The 15,750-nt window shown below is 56.2% G+C and overlaps 7 protein-coding genes across 7 annotated transcripts; 3 read left to right on the forward strand and 4 right to left on the reverse strand.

The window, feature by feature from the left end:
* Positions 1-97: 97 nt before the first annotated feature.
* Positions 98-1,468, reverse strand: E0L32_003825 (uncharacterized protein; the record flags this gene model as incomplete). The annotated part of the gene is made up of 1 exon (XM_031138167.1): positions 98-1,468. The coding sequence occupies one exon, from the start codon at positions 1,466-1,468 to the stop codon at positions 98-100; it is 1,371 nt and encodes a 456-aa protein (XP_030998242.1).
* Positions 1,469-2,650: 1,182 nt separating this feature from the next.
* On the forward strand, positions 2,651-3,727 carry E0L32_003826 (uncharacterized protein; the record flags this gene model as incomplete). The annotated part of the gene is made up of 3 exons (XM_031138168.1): positions 2,651-3,063; positions 3,143-3,252; positions 3,348-3,727. The coding sequence occupies 3 exons, from the start codon at positions 2,651-2,653 to the stop codon at positions 3,725-3,727; spliced, it is 903 nt and encodes a 300-aa protein (XP_030998243.1).
* Positions 3,728-4,090: 363 nt separating this feature from the next.
* On the reverse strand, positions 4,091-5,366 carry E0L32_003827 (uncharacterized protein; the record flags this gene model as incomplete). The annotated part of the gene is made up of 2 exons (XM_031138169.1): positions 4,091-4,541; positions 4,606-5,366. The coding sequence occupies 2 exons, from the start codon at positions 5,364-5,366 to the stop codon at positions 4,091-4,093; spliced, it is 1,212 nt and encodes a 403-aa protein (XP_030998244.1).
* Positions 5,367-6,545: 1,179 nt separating this feature from the next.
* Positions 6,546-7,399, forward strand: E0L32_003828 (uncharacterized protein; the record flags this gene model as incomplete). Its single annotated transcript, XM_031138170.1, has 2 exons — positions 6,546-6,775; positions 6,844-7,399. The coding sequence occupies 2 exons, from the start codon at positions 6,546-6,548 to the stop codon at positions 7,397-7,399; spliced, it is 786 nt and encodes a 261-aa protein (XP_030998245.1).
* Positions 7,400-7,818: 419 nt separating this feature from the next.
* On the reverse strand, positions 7,819-8,988 carry E0L32_003829 (uncharacterized protein; the record flags this gene model as incomplete). The annotated part of the gene is made up of 1 exon (XM_031138171.1): positions 7,819-8,988. The coding sequence occupies one exon, from the start codon at positions 8,986-8,988 to the stop codon at positions 7,819-7,821; it is 1,170 nt and encodes a 389-aa protein (XP_030998246.1).
* A 604-nt stretch (positions 8,989-9,592) lies between these two features.
* E0L32_003830 (uncharacterized protein) lies at positions 9,593-11,270 on the reverse strand (the record flags this gene model as incomplete). The annotated part of the gene is made up of 3 exons (XM_031138173.1): positions 9,593-9,715; positions 9,777-10,960; positions 11,006-11,270. 3 exons carry the CDS (start codon positions 11,268-11,270, stop codon positions 9,593-9,595), a joined length of 1,572 nt encoding a protein of 523 aa, XP_030998247.1.
* Positions 11,271-14,935: 3,665 nt separating this feature from the next.
* E0L32_003831 (uncharacterized protein) lies at positions 14,936-15,544 on the forward strand (the record flags this gene model as incomplete). The annotated part of the gene is made up of 3 exons (XM_031138174.1): positions 14,936-14,971; positions 15,041-15,381; positions 15,439-15,544. The coding sequence occupies 3 exons, from the start codon at positions 14,936-14,938 to the stop codon at positions 15,542-15,544; spliced, it is 483 nt and encodes a 160-aa protein (XP_030998248.1).
* Between the last annotated feature and the right edge of the window lie 206 nt (positions 15,545-15,750).

Genomic DNA, 15,750 nt, shown 5'->3' on the forward strand with positions numbered 1-15,750 from the left:
TGCTGGAGGCTTGAGTGGGCCTGACGTTTTCATTATCCAATTGTCTTCGCTGTTGCCGACTCTCATGGAACAGATATCTGTCTTGCTTCTCACAATCCTACACTACATTACACAGTGTCGAATTGCTCTTGACGCTCTTGCGTACTGAAGCAGCCAGGTCTACCAGCTCGCTCCCCTCCACCCACGGTCGGCCCGGCGCGCTGTGGTTCGCCGGCCCATACAAGGCCCACGCCGACATAGCCTGTAATGTGCTATGCTGCGACGCATTGAATCCGGCAGAGGACATATTAGCTCGCCGAAGCGCCCCGGCGTAACCATCAGGAGGCCCAGTCGAGATCTGTTGGCCCATTGTTCCAGCGACGACGTACGCCTCGTACCGCTGAGTGTCGTTGAAGTCGTGCAAGAGGAAAGGGGCGCGAGCGTAGCCGATGGGAAGTTCCTGCAGGGATATAGTCTGGTAGGTAGTACCGTCCAGCGTCAGCTCCGGCGTAGCGGCAGCTGAGTCACTCGCAGCTGCGGAGGCCAAGATCTTTCCCTCGAGATCCCAGTGCACGAAACCAGTGATCCAGCCAGAGACACGAGTCTCGGATGCGCTACAGGAGGCATTTCCTGCAGCATTAGCGGAGGTAGCTGGAGATGCAGAGACGATTTGGTTCCAAAACCTCCGTGTCTCAGGACTATCCGACTCAGTGTAGCTTGAGACAAACCGCGTCAAGATGGGCCTCAGCCGCGCCCCGTACGCGGCGACCTCGGGCCCAAACGCCTCGAACCGGTCCAGCTTGGCCAGCACGTCCGCCCAGTCCGACTGCTCACCGACCAGCGTGACGGACGGCAGGCCACAGGCGATCTTGGGCTGGGCGGCAGGCGCAGCGGCCCGCGGCTCGCCCAGCAGGAGCACGGCCACGTTCATGTAGTCGTTGGCGTTGGTCGTGGTCAGGTTCGTAAACGCCCAGTCCGAGAACCAGGGGACCTTGGCGCGCAGCTCCATCTCGCGCTTGAACACCTCCATGAGGCGGAAGTAGTCGTACTCATCGAGCGTCATGGGCTCCCCGCCGCCGCCGCGGTGGTTGACGTACACGCCCGCGACCTCGCCCGCGTGCGCGTCCATGTAGGCGTTGAGCTGCGACAGTACGCTGAACCAGACCTCCTCGGGCCGCACGACGAGGTGCAGGTGCTCCGCCCAGGCCCGGATGGTGCCGCGGACGAAGCTCTCGGACGAGGGGAGGATCTGCTGCGCCGCGGCCGGGTCGGCGAACAGGCCGTCGTCGACGGAGCCGATGAGCACCTGCACCGAGTCGTCGAAGAGGTCGTTGGCGGCGCTCTCGCGGTAGAAGGCGTCGGCCGTGAGGGGGCCCGCCGGGCCGCGGTAGGGCTTGGCCTGGCCCCCGGGGAGGATGGTCACGGCTGCCGCCGCGAGTCCTGCGACGGAGGCCAAGAGCACTGCGCTCACTAACTTTGTGAGAGACATCCTGGCTCTTTTTGGTATTTACCTGGTCCAGAAGCGCAAGGCAAACCCAAGCAGATGACGCTGTCGAGGAAAGCAAATCTCATGAACCCATGACTACACCGTCCCATCTTACACCTTTTGTCAGATCCGGGTTCGGCCAGTGTGTGTGATGTGTCGATATAGCCATTATATTGCACCCGCCCATTTAGGCACTTCGCGGCAGTGGGCCTACATGCAGTTGCACTCTTCGTGTGGCGGACGGCTTTATACAGCCGACAACTCACTGACGGGTCGGACGGCTTCACCTAGGTATAAAGTCTTCACAACGGGCGACTAAGAGGAAATCTGTGCTGATTGACATCGTCAAGGTAATAATGAGGATCCCTCCGTTTGCCGGCCAAACAGCGACAACGTCCATCAACGAGCGATGGGCTGTCTGGAACCTTTTCAATTACAACTATCATTGAGCTTTGCAATTGCAGGTCGACGAGCGTCGTCGATATTTGGTCTTTTCGGTAACACATATGTCGACCCTTGCGCGGTGTTTGGCACTGTGTAAGGTTCAAGTTTGATGATGAATCTAGTTTTGGACCTGCATGTTGGACTTGGCTCGTTGTAAATCGTCACCCGCCTCGTAGCCCAGATTAAGTCAATACTCATGGCCTGGACTGTACACGCAGAGGGATGTGCTTTCGAGAGCCGATGCTGGAGTATCAAGACTCTTGAAGAGGACTGCTCAGCGACTATGGAGTTTTCTTCGTACCCAAGACAAGCTCCTACATGAATCAGTGGTTGACCTCTAGTTTTCTTGACCTCGAATGTTAAGTGCCCGATCGTTTGAAGCCCGCGATACTGCCCGAAGTTGTCGTCTGAGCGTTTGTGCCACGTTACAAGCACCACCTACGTGTTCATGGTAGTTCCAGTAGTCACGACGTACAAGGACCATGCGTGTAGCAAATTCCATCTCCATCTCATCACAACAGTCCCTGCCAACAAACAAAAGTCTGTGATGCGCCAGTTGCAAAGGTCAGGGCAGGGACTCACTACCTTCTTCATTCAAGAGAGATAAAGAGATGCACTCCTATAAAAGCCCAGCCTTCTTGTCGGTCTTCCTGTTCTCTAGAGGTTGTCCCAACGCCCTCAACTCCATACTACCCAGCCTGCTCAGCTAGTACAGTCCTCCAGACACTCCAACTAAACGGCATGAGTGCTTCTGCGCCTGTGCTCGGCCCCCCGGCCGCGTTCAGGGAGGAAGACGATACCTCTGCGATATCGACTCCACGCACTGCTTCCCTGGACTGCCACGGCTTTTGCATCACCCCAGACCCATCACTGATCGCAAGAAGCGCCAACAAGGTCCTCGACCACCTCCACAAGCCGGCCGTGTACACCGTGCTCCGCGACCTATTTTGGGACTCGAAGTTTAAGCTTTCGACGAAGCCCGACAGTTTGACAACCGAAATGGTCCTGCTCACCAAGAAATTAGCGAACCAAGACTTGGACCAAGCAGCCAGGGACGAGAAGCTGCGCAAGCGCTGGGCTCTGACCAACAATGTCGAGCTCTTCATCGACGCGGACTTCAAAGAGGTCTTTGAAGTGATCAAGGATGTTCCCAGGTGGGTGCTCTGTGTGCCCTCTGCCCCAAGGCCCAGTTCCCGCTATATGAAGTTGAGTACTGACATGCATACTCCAAAGCATCTGGGGAAATGCCGGCCCCCGCAGAGCATACCTCAAGATGCTGTACGGCGACAGCACAGAGCCAGCCTCGTGCAGCCGCGTCTCGGTCGTGATCTCACTGGGCGAGAGTATGTTGAAAACTTTTCTTCCCCCAGTCCGTCTTTGCCTTGGGTTGCGGGAAAGAGTTGTCTGCTGACAGCGTCATGCGGCCACCCTATTATAGCCGGCGCCTACGAGTTCGGCGTCAAGGAAGAGCAGCGCGAGGGGGAGTCCGACAGCGAGAGCCTCGGGAGCTGGCCCCCCGCCGCCAAGCAGAAGAAGACCCGCCGGCTGATACTCCTGGCCCCGAAGCCGGCGGCGGTGCCGCTCCTGGTGGCGCGCGGCAGCACGCCGGCCAGCGAGATGAGCATCGGCACAGAGGAGAGCGAGCTGTCGGAGGCGATGTCGTGCATCTCGGTGGTTCGCGACCCGCAGACCCGGCCGGGACAGCCGGCGTCGTCGCCAGACGTGATGGATATCGCAGACGAAGCGTCTTGGAGCCGAGAGCGCGGTGGCTATCAATCTCTTGATCCCGAGGATGGCAGACCCTCCTGGTGGCATTAGCCGGATACAGCACTAGAGCAAACTGCCAAACGCGCTCGGGCCCATGATATGAGGGGCATGACGGCGATCGGTTGACTGAGGGGACTGCTTTTACTGGCAAGAGATATTATAGAGGAACTGCCTGCATCGCTGTTGGTGTTCTCTCTCTCGCAGAGCATTTTAGTATTCGCTATCTAATCTTTTTTTGGTGTATAAAGTTTGCCACCGTGCCTCCGCATTAATGGTGACCAGAACGGGAACAATTCGAAGTTGGAAAATCACATGCGTCCTTACAGACTGGATTTCAGAACATGCAGAGGGCTAACGAGCCCAGGGATATCACTTTGATGTGCGCCCAGCGCGTTTTGCGTCTCAGGGTAAACCTCACTTGAGCAGCGGCTCCTTGCTCTCGGCCTTGAGCTCCTTGCCCTTGCCGCCGTACTCCTCGGGCAGCTTCTCGCCCAGGCTCTCGACCTTGGTAGAAGTAGTGAACTCGAGGGCCAGGTTCCGGCCGTTGGACATGGGGTGGAACTTCTTGATGGTCTTGGGGGCGACGAACAGCTTCATGAAGGCGTACATAAAGCCCATGATGGCGGGGACGTTGACAAAGAACTTCTCCTTGAGCAGCTCCGGGTAGTTCTGGGCAAAGACCTTGATTGTCTCGCTGCTGGCGGCCTTGACGTTGGAGGACTGGCGGAAGAAGCTGATGGACTTGTAGTCGTGGACCTGGAAGATCTTGTAGGGATCATAGTCAGCCGTGATGGGCTTGGTGGCGGTGGCGATGGAGAGCTCCTGGAGGGCCAACTCCATGAGGGCGGTACGCCAGCTGAGGAACCTAAATCTCATCGTTAGCACGTTCCATATCCCTGGTCAAGTGGGGTTGGCGTCAGTGAACATACTCATCAAGCTTGCCGAACGTCTCATCGATGCTCTTGGTCGCGCCGTAGATGTTCCAGGTGAAGACCTCCTTGGACTCGGGGTCGGCAGACGCATCGCCGACGCTGCCGTAGCTGGTCACGTAGCCCAGGCCGTCAAACTTGTCCTTGCTGAACTCGGCCTTGAGCAGGTCGAGAGGCTTGGTCTTGGCGCGCCAGTCGAGGGTCTTGACGAGCTGGTCCTTGGCCTTGGCGAAGTCGCCGTCGTTGGCGTTGAGGTACTTTTGCAGGACGACCTGGGAGGGCACGTGGGTCTCCGGGTCGGCGAGGGTGACGCCCCAGATCTCGGGGTGGGCATGGGCCTTGGCAACCTCCCAGAGCTGCTGGATGGCGGGCTTGGCCTTCTCCTTCTCGGCGGCAGGTTTCTCCTCCGCAGGCTTGTCGGTGGCAGGCTCGGCGGTGGCGGCGGTGGCAGCTGCGGTCTCTGCGGTCTTGGCCTCCGCAGGCTTCTCAGCGTCCTGGGCCTCAGCAGCGACGACGGCGGTCTTGGGCTCCGCGGCTTTGTCGGTGGCAGCAGCAGCGGCCTCTACCTCGGCAGCGGGCGCCTCCTTGAGCTCGGATGAAGCGGTGCCATCAACGGGATGCGCCTCTGTGGCGGCCGGCGCAGGAGCAGCTGCGGCAGGTGCAGCGGGCTGGGTCTCAGCGGCAGCCTCTGGCTTTGTCTCATCTGCTGGCGCCGCGGTCGGAGCCGCGACGGGATCGGCGGGTTTGTCAGCAGCGCTCATGGTCAAACTCTGGAGAGCAGCGTCTGCACGAATCCGATTTGAGTGAGCTTCTCGGTAAGCGAAGTGAGGTTGTGAGAAGGGCGATCCACCAAGGTGATCGGCTTTGATGCAAAAAAGGGGGTTTGCTAGCTCTTGGGTGAAGGATCAGATAAGGAACCGCTCTCCATCTTTTTTTTCTGTTTGGTGAAGAGGGACGCGACGCTGCGAGCCGCATTAGTTTAGCTTGCGACGGCAGTTGCCTGGTGAGTGAGGAGCTCGACTAGCGCTTCAACCCAATCGTTGGGGGGGCATGTGGGGCCTGTCACTCCCTGTAGGGAGGCAAATACGCCCCATTTTCCAGGGGGCCCAAGCTTCTGGCGCTCTCCAGGGTTACCTAGACCAGAACGACCAATGTTGAGGGTCAAACAAGAAAAGGGACGAAAGTCGCCGACAATCCTGCAGCCTGACGTTTCTGCTCTCATTCGCAGAACATCCTTTTTTCGCAGATTCGGGACGTGAAAGCACCCGCGGTCACACGCAGAACACGTCAGAAGGAGCCAAGACGCGACAGCACAGCAACTTTGCAGCTTGCCTACAGATGTGTCGTACCAGCTCCTCCCTACGACATCGGCGGACCGACAGCGACAAAGATGCATTCGCGGACAGAGAGACGTCTCATGGCCACACCCTGCCGGGCATTCCTTTCCAGAATCCACGTGCTTCCAGCCTCACTGCGACCGCTCTCGGGGCCACCGGCCCCTCAATGTCGGCTGCGAAGGGCTGCATCCAAAAGGAATGCTCGGCGCGCACTGATCTACTAACTGTCGGCCCTGCGACTGGTCGGATTGCCGCCCGAGAGACCATCGCCAAGCTTCCCCTTCCGTCTCCTCCGTCCAAACCCCTGCGCCCGACCGGGTATTCTGTTATCTTCTGTGCACCCGTACGACCGTCTTGGGAGGTCCAGTAGGCCCAAGCAGGGCGGTACGGGTTCATTTAGCCCAAATTGCCTGCAGGAAAGATCAGTCCACTTCTGGATGGATGCCTGGGTTTCTGTCTGCATCTTTGCGTAAGATGAGAAGAGTGCGTAGTATAAATGTTTTGCTGGGTGCGATGTAGATCCTCGCGTCGCGCAGATGGGGTCATCCATCCATCCTACGACTTGCAGGCGTGTTGACTCTGCGCCGCTGCTCTGACATCACGATGCACTACATCCCAGCCCTTCTCGTGGCCTTCGCGGCCTTTGTAGCCACCAGCTACGCAGCGGCCGTCAACCCCAGATCGCCTGACGGCGCCGACGGCACTTCCACCAAGTGTGTACGCAAGCCAGTACAGACATGCCTCTCGCCCGAGGTCCTCCAGACGGCCAGCTTCAGCACGGGACAAGAGGAGGGCACCGAGGGCCTCAAGGCCGGACAGTCGCCCTCGGACACGTACGTTGTGCTCGTTCGCTCCTCCTCTTGAGTTTGACTTTATACTGATTTGAATTCTCCTCCCGCAGTGACCAGGCCAACTTCATCAACTTCTGCGCCGGCCGGCCCCTCACCAACGGCCGCCAGACCTCGACCTCGTCCTGCAACAGCATCGTCATGGGCAACATCCCCGCCCGGGCCAACATGATCTCCTCCATCATCACGTCCCCCCAGCCGGGCGCCAGGGTCCCGCGCGACCGGTCCTTCAACGTGACCATCCAGACGTCGCACCTGCGCGCCGGCTTCCTCGTCAACCCCACCGTCGCCTACTACACGGCGCCCCAGCAGCTCGACGACGCCGGCGATGTCATCGGCCACTGCCACATCACGGTGCAGGACCTCGGCGGGAAGCCCGGCGCGGCGGAGCCGACCTCGCCGCCCGACCCGACCGCGTTTGCCTACTTCAAGGGCGTCGACGACCAGGGGGACGGCAAGGGCGGGCTGCGCGCCGAGGTCTCGGGCGGCCTGGCGCCGGGCTACTACCGCGTGTGCTCCATGATCGCGGCGCGGAACCACCAGCCCGTGGTGATGCCGGTCGCGCAGCGCGGGGCGCAGGATGACTGTGTGCGGTTCGAGGTCGTGTGATGATTCTTGGAATTTGATCAGTGTCAATTTCTTTTTTTATCAGAGAACAGGGGGTGGGGGGGTGGTGAGGCATGGGCTCGGACATCGCTCCCGGATGGCGGACGTTTATTAGTGGAATGAAGGGTGCATAATGACAGCATTCTGGGCTGTGTTTAGTCTATCAACCAACTACTCTTATCCTACAGCATGGTGATGTCAGTTGACCTGATCTCAGATCCATGGCCTCCGTGAATACGGAGCCGCAAAGGAGGAGGGCGTTAACAGGGCTACATCCTTCAAACCCTCTAGTTCCCCCCCGGATAGAATAAGGTCCCAATGTATGGATGGTATCTCAAAAGTTTCGCTTTACGCATGATACGAGTTGGTTGGTTGCGGAAAGTTTGCTCCCCGGCTGTGCAGGCATGACCTCTCAGCCTGTCTTACATCCCCTTCTCCAGCAGCCATGAGTTCGATATGACCTTGGTCTGGCTACCGTCCTTGACCGACGTCAAGACAATACCCTCCCGGTTCTGTCCCATGCAACCCGTGCCCTCGGCCTTCCGCAGCAACTCGTTCAGGTTCCGGGCAAAGTCGCACATACGCACCCGCCCCAGCACCGGCACGTGCGGGATGTCCAGCCGCTTGAAGATGGCCTGCGTCTCCTCAAAGGGAAGGGATTTCTGCTTGCCGATGTCGTAGATGTCGAAGGCGAAGAACTCGTGCTCGCCCTCGGGGAAGTCCATGGTGTTCTTCAGGACGGTGCTTCCGCAAAGCTCACCCAAGAGGGCGACGTCCCTGATGCCCATCTTTTGAATCTTGTCCAGAAGGTTCTGCTTGTGTGCGGCCTCCCAGAAAATGGATTGGGAGTCCTCTGCGATGTCTGCGCGCCGATTGCAGACCCCGATCCGGCCATCCTCCACCCAATGCACTCCCTCTGTTGTCGGCAACGAATGATTCCACGGCGAGTCCTTGGATAGGTGGTAGACGACCATGGTGTCTCCGTCGAGCTTCTCGGTGACGTGGTACATGTTGGCCATCTTGTCCTTGTCGAACAGCGAGGGCTTGTTCTGCGCCCTGAGGTAGCCCGGCATCGGGAAGAAGTCAGGGGGAGGGCCGAGCGAACCCTCGACGGCGGCATGGACCGGGAGCTCCCACTTTGTCACTCCGAGAAGGTCCTCGAAGCTCATCTCCATCGCCATCTTGGTTCCCTCCTGCGGTCCGTGTTTCGCAACGAGCCTCTCGAGCTCCTCGCTGACCTCGCGAACATCTTCGACCCTGAACATCATGCCCTGCGACATGACGCCGTAGGCGCTGCACGATCGGACGCGGAGGCCCTTCCGGCCGAGCGCGTCCTCGACAAAGTACTGGTGGAGCTCCCAGATGCGGTCGTCCGTCGCGGGGATGAAGCTGTCGATCTCGAAGAAGACGACGAGCTGGCCGGCCGAGTAGCCGCGGCTTGTGCGCTCGACCACGGACCATCCGTCGACAGAGACCCGCGCGAAGCGGGTACGTGGGATCCGGGACGTGTGGGAGATGCGGCGGATGGAGACGAGCTTGCGGATGTTTGGTGCGGCGTGAGCAGCCGGCGCTGTGTTGGTGTTTTGTGGCATGGCGAATTATCCTGAGCTGTCAGCTTCAAGTTGTGGCTTCTTTGGTTTGGACTCGGTCAGTGGAGAGGGAACCAAATGGCAGGAGCAAAAGGTTCTTGATTGGTGTCGCAGAGAGACTGCTGATTGTCGAAGAAACTTGGAGACCACTTGAACACTTGAAGGAAATTGCGATGAAAGTGGCGGGTTGCCTTCATCGAATCTTATTCAGTCTTGTGAGAGGTTAAATTCGAGAACATAAAGGAAGTGATTAACGCTGCCAGAAGTCCATGAAGGTGTCTTCACTAAACAAAGGAATGTTGATGTGAAAACCGATCTATTAAGTTAATGAACTATCCTCTAGAGGAGCATCCAACTACTCAAATTACATTGACTATTGTGTGCCATCGATTTCATAAGTAGTAATGTCATTTTACTCTCATACGACTACCCTCATAACTAAACTTGTCTAATTTCATTGTGAATCCTAGAACGCCAAAATGTCAATGATAGCATGCAACGCAAAACGATCATATCCAAGTTAATTACACTCTATCTAATATTCTGATTATATCGCCCTATTACCTAGGTTTGTTGTTCCAGCCCAGTTTACGCACATGGCCAAAGTCTACACAATAAGCTTATGGCCATGATGCTTAATACCTGCGGTATAGGCCTTGTTCACAGCAAATCTCCTTTCAGGGAACCCTTTGAAAGACAGGGCATAGGTGGCCACAGAGTGCGCAACAAGCTAGACAAACAAACATATCGTCAGCAAACACGGCCTTGTAAAAGATTGGAGCGTCTCTTACCTTGGTATTGACTTCCCAAGCAGTCAAATTGACATTGGAAACATCATCCCCTATTTGGTGATAATTCTTATCGTACCACTCGCCCGCTACGCCCCCAAACATCTCCTGTTCTTGCTTCGTCTTGATGCCCTCGGCCCCGGTCGCGATGCCGCCGCCAGGGATACCATGCTTGATGAAGGCGTCGTAGTCGCTGCGGCCGTCAAAGGGGATGAACGTGTAGTTGAGGCCGTGGGCCTTGTACCAGTCGACGTAGAGGTCCCTGAGCTCCTGCGAGCCGACGGGGTTGACGTCGTTGCGGGCGTCGTAGATCTGGTAGGCAAAGTTGGGGCTGCCCATCATGTCGTAGTCCATGAAGAGGCGGATCTTGCGGTTCTCCCCGGGCGTCAGCTGCGCGACGTAGTAGTCGGACCCCAGCAGGCCCTCCTCTTCGCCTGCCCACCAGGCGAAGCGCACGCAGTTGTTGACGCGGAAGTGCGTGAGTTGCTTGGCGACCTCGAGCACGGTCAGGCTGCCGGAGCCGTCGTCGTTGATGCCCGGGCCCGCGGCGACGCTGTCGCTGTGGCCGCCGAGCATGACGCAGTTCTCCTGATCGCCCTCGACGGTCTGCGCGATGATGTTGTCGGTGTAGATGGTCTTGATCTCGGCGTCGATGTAGGCGATGGCGTCCACAGTCTTGCCCTTCTTAAGGTCGCGCAGGATGGGCTCGGCCTCCTTGCCCGAGATGCCAAAGGTGGCTACGTGGTCAGGCGATGGCGTGCCCAGTGTCCCCGAGACGCCGTCGTCCTCGAAGTTGTAGACCACGGCAGCCTTGGCGCCGGCCTGACCGGCCAGCTTCGACTTGGTGCCGAAGGGGCAGGTGCCGCGACGGACCAAGGCGATGTTTCCCTTGACGCTGGCAGGGTAGTTAGCCGCCTCACAACCGTCCTTCTCGACATAGACAAGATCACCATGTACGGGCTCCTTGTCCTTGGTCGGAGGAGTCAGCCCCATCGGAGCAGCAGACTGAGACACGTGCGCGCCCAGAATGAGGCGCGATTCGAAGACATTGCCCGAGACAGCCGGGAATGACTGGTTCGACAGCGTGTAGTAGTCACCCAGCTTGGCAAGCTCCGCATAAATATACGAGAGGGTGCCGAGATGGCCTGCCAATCGCGAATTTCCTCGGTCAGCATCGTCAGGCACCGCTGCGGCGGTCCGCTCCTGGACCGGCCCGAGATATTATGACTCACCATTGCTGCCAATCACCCGCGTGGGGTGGTTGTACTCCTCTTCTCCCAGCTTCGCGATCTCATAGAGCTCCTCGGCCCGCGTCAGCAGATTGTCTACCTTGATGCGCGCCTGCAGGGCCTCGCTGTCGATGAGCGGCTTCTTGCTAGCAGCGACATCGGCACCCAGGGGCGCTTGCGCGCCAGCTTGGGGCTGGAAGCGCGAGGCATTGGCGCTGGCAAGCAGGAGAAGGAGGGAAAAGGCCGCTTTACCGGACAGTATCGCCATCATGTGCAGGATAGCTTACGCCGGGGAGGTGAGGAAAAAGATAAGTGTGAGAGTGGAGGTTGGAAGGGGAAGAATGAGGACAAGCTTGGTCTGTTGACATTCCGTGATGCCAAGCCGGCATGACGCTAATGCCAGGGGTCCATGCGCGATAACGGGCTTATGTAATTAGCCGCATGGAACCAATTGTATGCAGAGTTCAAGCGTGAACGCAGGCCCGAGATCATTGTCCTGCGGCCGTGAGTGTCTTTCAATGTGCCGAACAAGCAAGAAGTTCTCGCATCACTCTTGACTGGAGAAGCCGGGCCCAGTGGCATGATTGATCCGAAAGGTCGTTACCCGCTCGAGCCGACCTCGGACGTAACTTCACACTGCATACGGATGCTGAGTACGCAGGTCGAGACTGCCTTACAGGCGTCTTAACCCCGGTCCGAAAGAGGCTTCCATTTTGCTCGTGAACTTGGGCATTTGAAGCTGGCCATGGAAACCTTCGTTTCCCCCAGGTCAGCTTCTGTTCAAGCTTTGTTCAATGCACTTGTTTCGATCCCCTTGCAAGCTGCAGAACATCCGAAGTCGTTCCCAGCCGCGCGACTGGAAACATGGATCCTCCTACGACCTTGGAAGTGAGACTGCAAGAGCTCTTGCCGGAAGCGACAAGTCTCTTGCAGATCTCTGGCACGCCTGGCGCCGCAATAGCCGTCATCCACGATGGCAAACTCCTCCATAGCGACTACATCGGCGTTCGCGACAAGGAGCTCAAACTGCCAGTCACCGATGCGACCATCTTCCCTTGTGCGTCTCTGACAAAGGCCGTTGTTTCGGAAGAGTTACATATACAACAACCTGGGATACGAGATCGCTGCTCACTTGATAGAGCAAGCCGCTGGGCGATCTTGGGGCCAATTTGTACAGTCTCGAATTTTCCAACCCCTTGGTATGCCGAGATCTGGAACTCGGTATTCTTACAGCCAAGGAGACGAGAATGTCGCCAAAGGCTATGAAGCATTGGACGATGGTACGGTAGTAGAGGTCGTCCCAATGCTCACAGGAGACGATACGGTTGGGGGAGTTGGATCGGCAATGCGCAGTTGTATCAAGGATCTGGTTAAGCTTTACACGGCTTTCCTTGAGTCTGGCGCTCATCAGTTTGAACACCATACCACGTCCACTCCTGGTTCCCCCCTGAAACAGGTGCCCTTTCTCTTTTCGTCCAAGGTCGCTCTCAATCCGATCTCCTATCATGAAGATTCGTTGCGCTAGGATGGGCACGGCCTCAGACTCCGGGTCCGATGGGGACTATTGGGTTGAATCCCGACCTGCTAGATCCCAAGCCAGCTCCAGACGTCGCGCGTGGACATCCGTCCGAGCTCATTCTCTATCACCAAGGCATGATGGCAAGGAACCTGGCAGCCGTAAATCTCATTCCATCCACCAAGGGCGCAATCCTTGTGCTCACCAATTCCTTGGCCTTGAACGACACCGCTGACTGGCTTGGTCAACTGTACCTGGAGGCATATCTCGGCGTGAAAGAGAGAAACGACTGTATCGCGCTCTCTGAAGAGGCAGTGAAAGGTACACTGAGATGGTATCCTGACATTTTGACCGAGCTTCAGCAAAACCAAATACTAGGCACCACTCCGCGAGACCTCTCAGAGTATAGAGGGAGTTTCACCAACGAGGCTGGAACCATGATGATCGAAGTCTCTCTCGAGGAAAGTAGAAACGAGCCTTATCTGCAGCTTGCGTTTCAAGGCCTTCAGTCCGAGATATATCCATTGAGACATTATCATCATGACACCTTCACTTGGCTCATGACAAGGAATGACTTTGTTCGAAGAGGCCGTTTACTCTCGAGGAGTTTGCACAAAGCTCAGTTTTTCATGATTGAATTCAGCCCCACAAGCACGTTTCTCACTTGGTGGCATGATCCGCGATTAACCGAACCAGAGAAGTTCACTAGGCGCTGTCTCGAGGCATAAAGCGCCTCAGCAGCATACTCTAGATACAGATAGCGAGATATCAATTGAGCCTCATCTTCCTGTAGTTCCCTGTAGCATATTACTAGCTTAAGGAGTTCCGAGATACTAGCCTGACTTTCGTGCATGTTGGCTGAAAGATGTATCAAAACTGCTCAATTGTTCCGGCAAATGTGAACTATAGAGGTCTACACCCAGAAAGGAATGAGCATTGGCCTTCAATAACCCACAAGAGGCTTCTATTACATCAGTCCCTTCATCTGGGCGATAGGCGTAACCATTGGGTCGTTCTCAGGATCATATCTTGGTGTCTCATCTAGAGGAGCATACTTCTCACAAAGATAGCACATGTCATTGTACGCTCTGGCATATGACTAGTCCTACTATAGAATTCATGGGTCGGCCATAATGTACTCACATTTGTCTTGTTATGGTTCCTGGTCAGTGGCGGACCAGTTCAAGTTGCATATCAGACTGTACAGACGGTTGCGGTCGTCCCGGTTCTCTGCAGGCTTAGTAGCTGGATAAAGTCGCAAATATGCCTCTTTGTAGGCTCTCTGCCCCAGGGTCTTCGCATAGATCACTCTCCAAATCCCAACCTTGGAAGCAACCTGTTCAGCTGCTCGCTCGAGATTGTGCCAAACCCCGCAGGCCTCTGCATCCAGGCGAACACGGCTGCGAAGGAGGGCAGTTTAGAATGTTGACCGAGTCTCTTGCCGTGCCACAGGATGGGAAAGAGGGCCATCGCAGGTAATCACATGGAAACCGAATTTGCCGTTTGGCGATTTTCCAGAGAGATGGAATTTGGCAAGGAGGGACGCGATTTCCTCCAGATCGGGTGCTGAGGGTTGGCGGAACTCAAGCAGGTCCTCCACGAGAAAGTATACCTTGTGGCCATCTGGGTTTTTCTTGCACTGGCCAAAGCCGATCATGTCTGGAACAAATCCCGGAACTGCTTTCTCTATTGCACAAAGAGATTCATACTCGCCTTGCAGCATCATCTTACCATCATCGTCACTCGCAAGCTAGGGCAGCAATGATCAGTACTATTCTGTTCTCACAAGAGTAGGTGAAACTTCTACCTCACCTTGACGGAAAGACTCTCGGGAGATCTACCTGGTAAAGCCTCGCCTCTTAGACATCCGGTAATGGAGAAGTCGGACTTTGCGAATGATGTGGCCGATAGCAGTGTGATAGAGCTGATAGCTGCCATGAGCACAGGCCAAATATCGAAACCTGGGGTGTATGATATCAGTCTGATAGCATTTACCTTCAATGAGTGCATCGTCGAGTGGAAAAGAGTCGTCGGCCTAGGGAACGGCGGCCTTTTTGTTGAACCAGCCATCCTTGACCAGGCGGTGAAGTTGGGAAGACATCCCCTCGATATCGTCATCTTGTAGATGGAGCGACGCTTCACGTAATTGTGCCTGCCGCTGATCCCCCTCCCCGATTAACATCACATCTCCCCTCCCTGCTTTCATTCAGTGCCGCAACATCTCATTCCCGGCCAAGGTGGAACATTCTCACTTCACAGCAATGACTTCACAATCAATCTGGCCCAAGACAAAAGATGGAAGTATTGCCGTGGGCGTCACAGCATTCAGGGCAGGTCGTATCTCCGGACAACCAGAAATATGCACTGACCATGAGAAATAGCTCTACGCCGAAACCCACGACTTCAACGCATCCAATATGGTTCTAGCTGCACTGTCACCAAGCATCACAACCGTAAGCAACAGAACAATCCATCTTTTGAAATATCCGGAAATCCATGTAACGTACTAATATGTCACACAGGCAGTAGTAGACATATGGAACCGAAGGTCGCCCGCCTGGTCCAGGTCTGCAGCTTCTGCCGGTATCCAGTATGATGGCGAGGATGACGACAGACTCAAAACCGCTCTGGTCGTTCATCTTGGGCAAGTGCGGAGCTTTCCAGGCTCCTCTCTCGGAAAGACTGCAAATAGAGATGGATACTCGAGGAAGGATCTGGACGACCAACTGCCCAAAACGATCCAGAACATGACAGCAGCACATCCGGTTGAGGAGCAGTTCATCTCCTGCCCGACTACCCTGACTTCCGACATCGACGTTGAAGCATTGAAGCTGTCACAGATGATATCAAACAGCCCATACCTGTAAGTTTAGCCTTGTCACCCGAAAGGAGCAGAGATCTAAATGTGTAACCTCGATAGAACACCCTCATCCGGGCTTCGACGGAACCCGGTCGCTTCTCCTGCGAATACCTACTCTATTCGTCCTTGGCTGAGCTATGGAGGCGAAAATTGGAAAGGAGAGTGATATTCATGCATGTGCCAGCCAAGAACACCGAGGACGATTCAGAACTGGCGTTGATCTTCTTGCCAATGTGGTCTCAGCTGTCGTGGATCAGCTACAAAACCGAGCATGAAAGAGACGAGGCTTTTTGGACTCATTCGCAGCTCGGTGTTGCGGTGTCATTATGACTACAAGATGTTGCTGCTCATCTAATGATCGATTGCCTCAAT

Source organism: Thyridium curvatum (assembly GCF_004353045.1).
Source record: "Thyridium curvatum strain D216 chromosome Unknown NODE_17_length_530222_cov_84.051745, whole genome shotgun sequence".
NCBI lineage: Eukaryota > Fungi > Ascomycota > Sordariomycetes > Thyridiales > Thyridiaceae > Thyridium > Thyridium curvatum.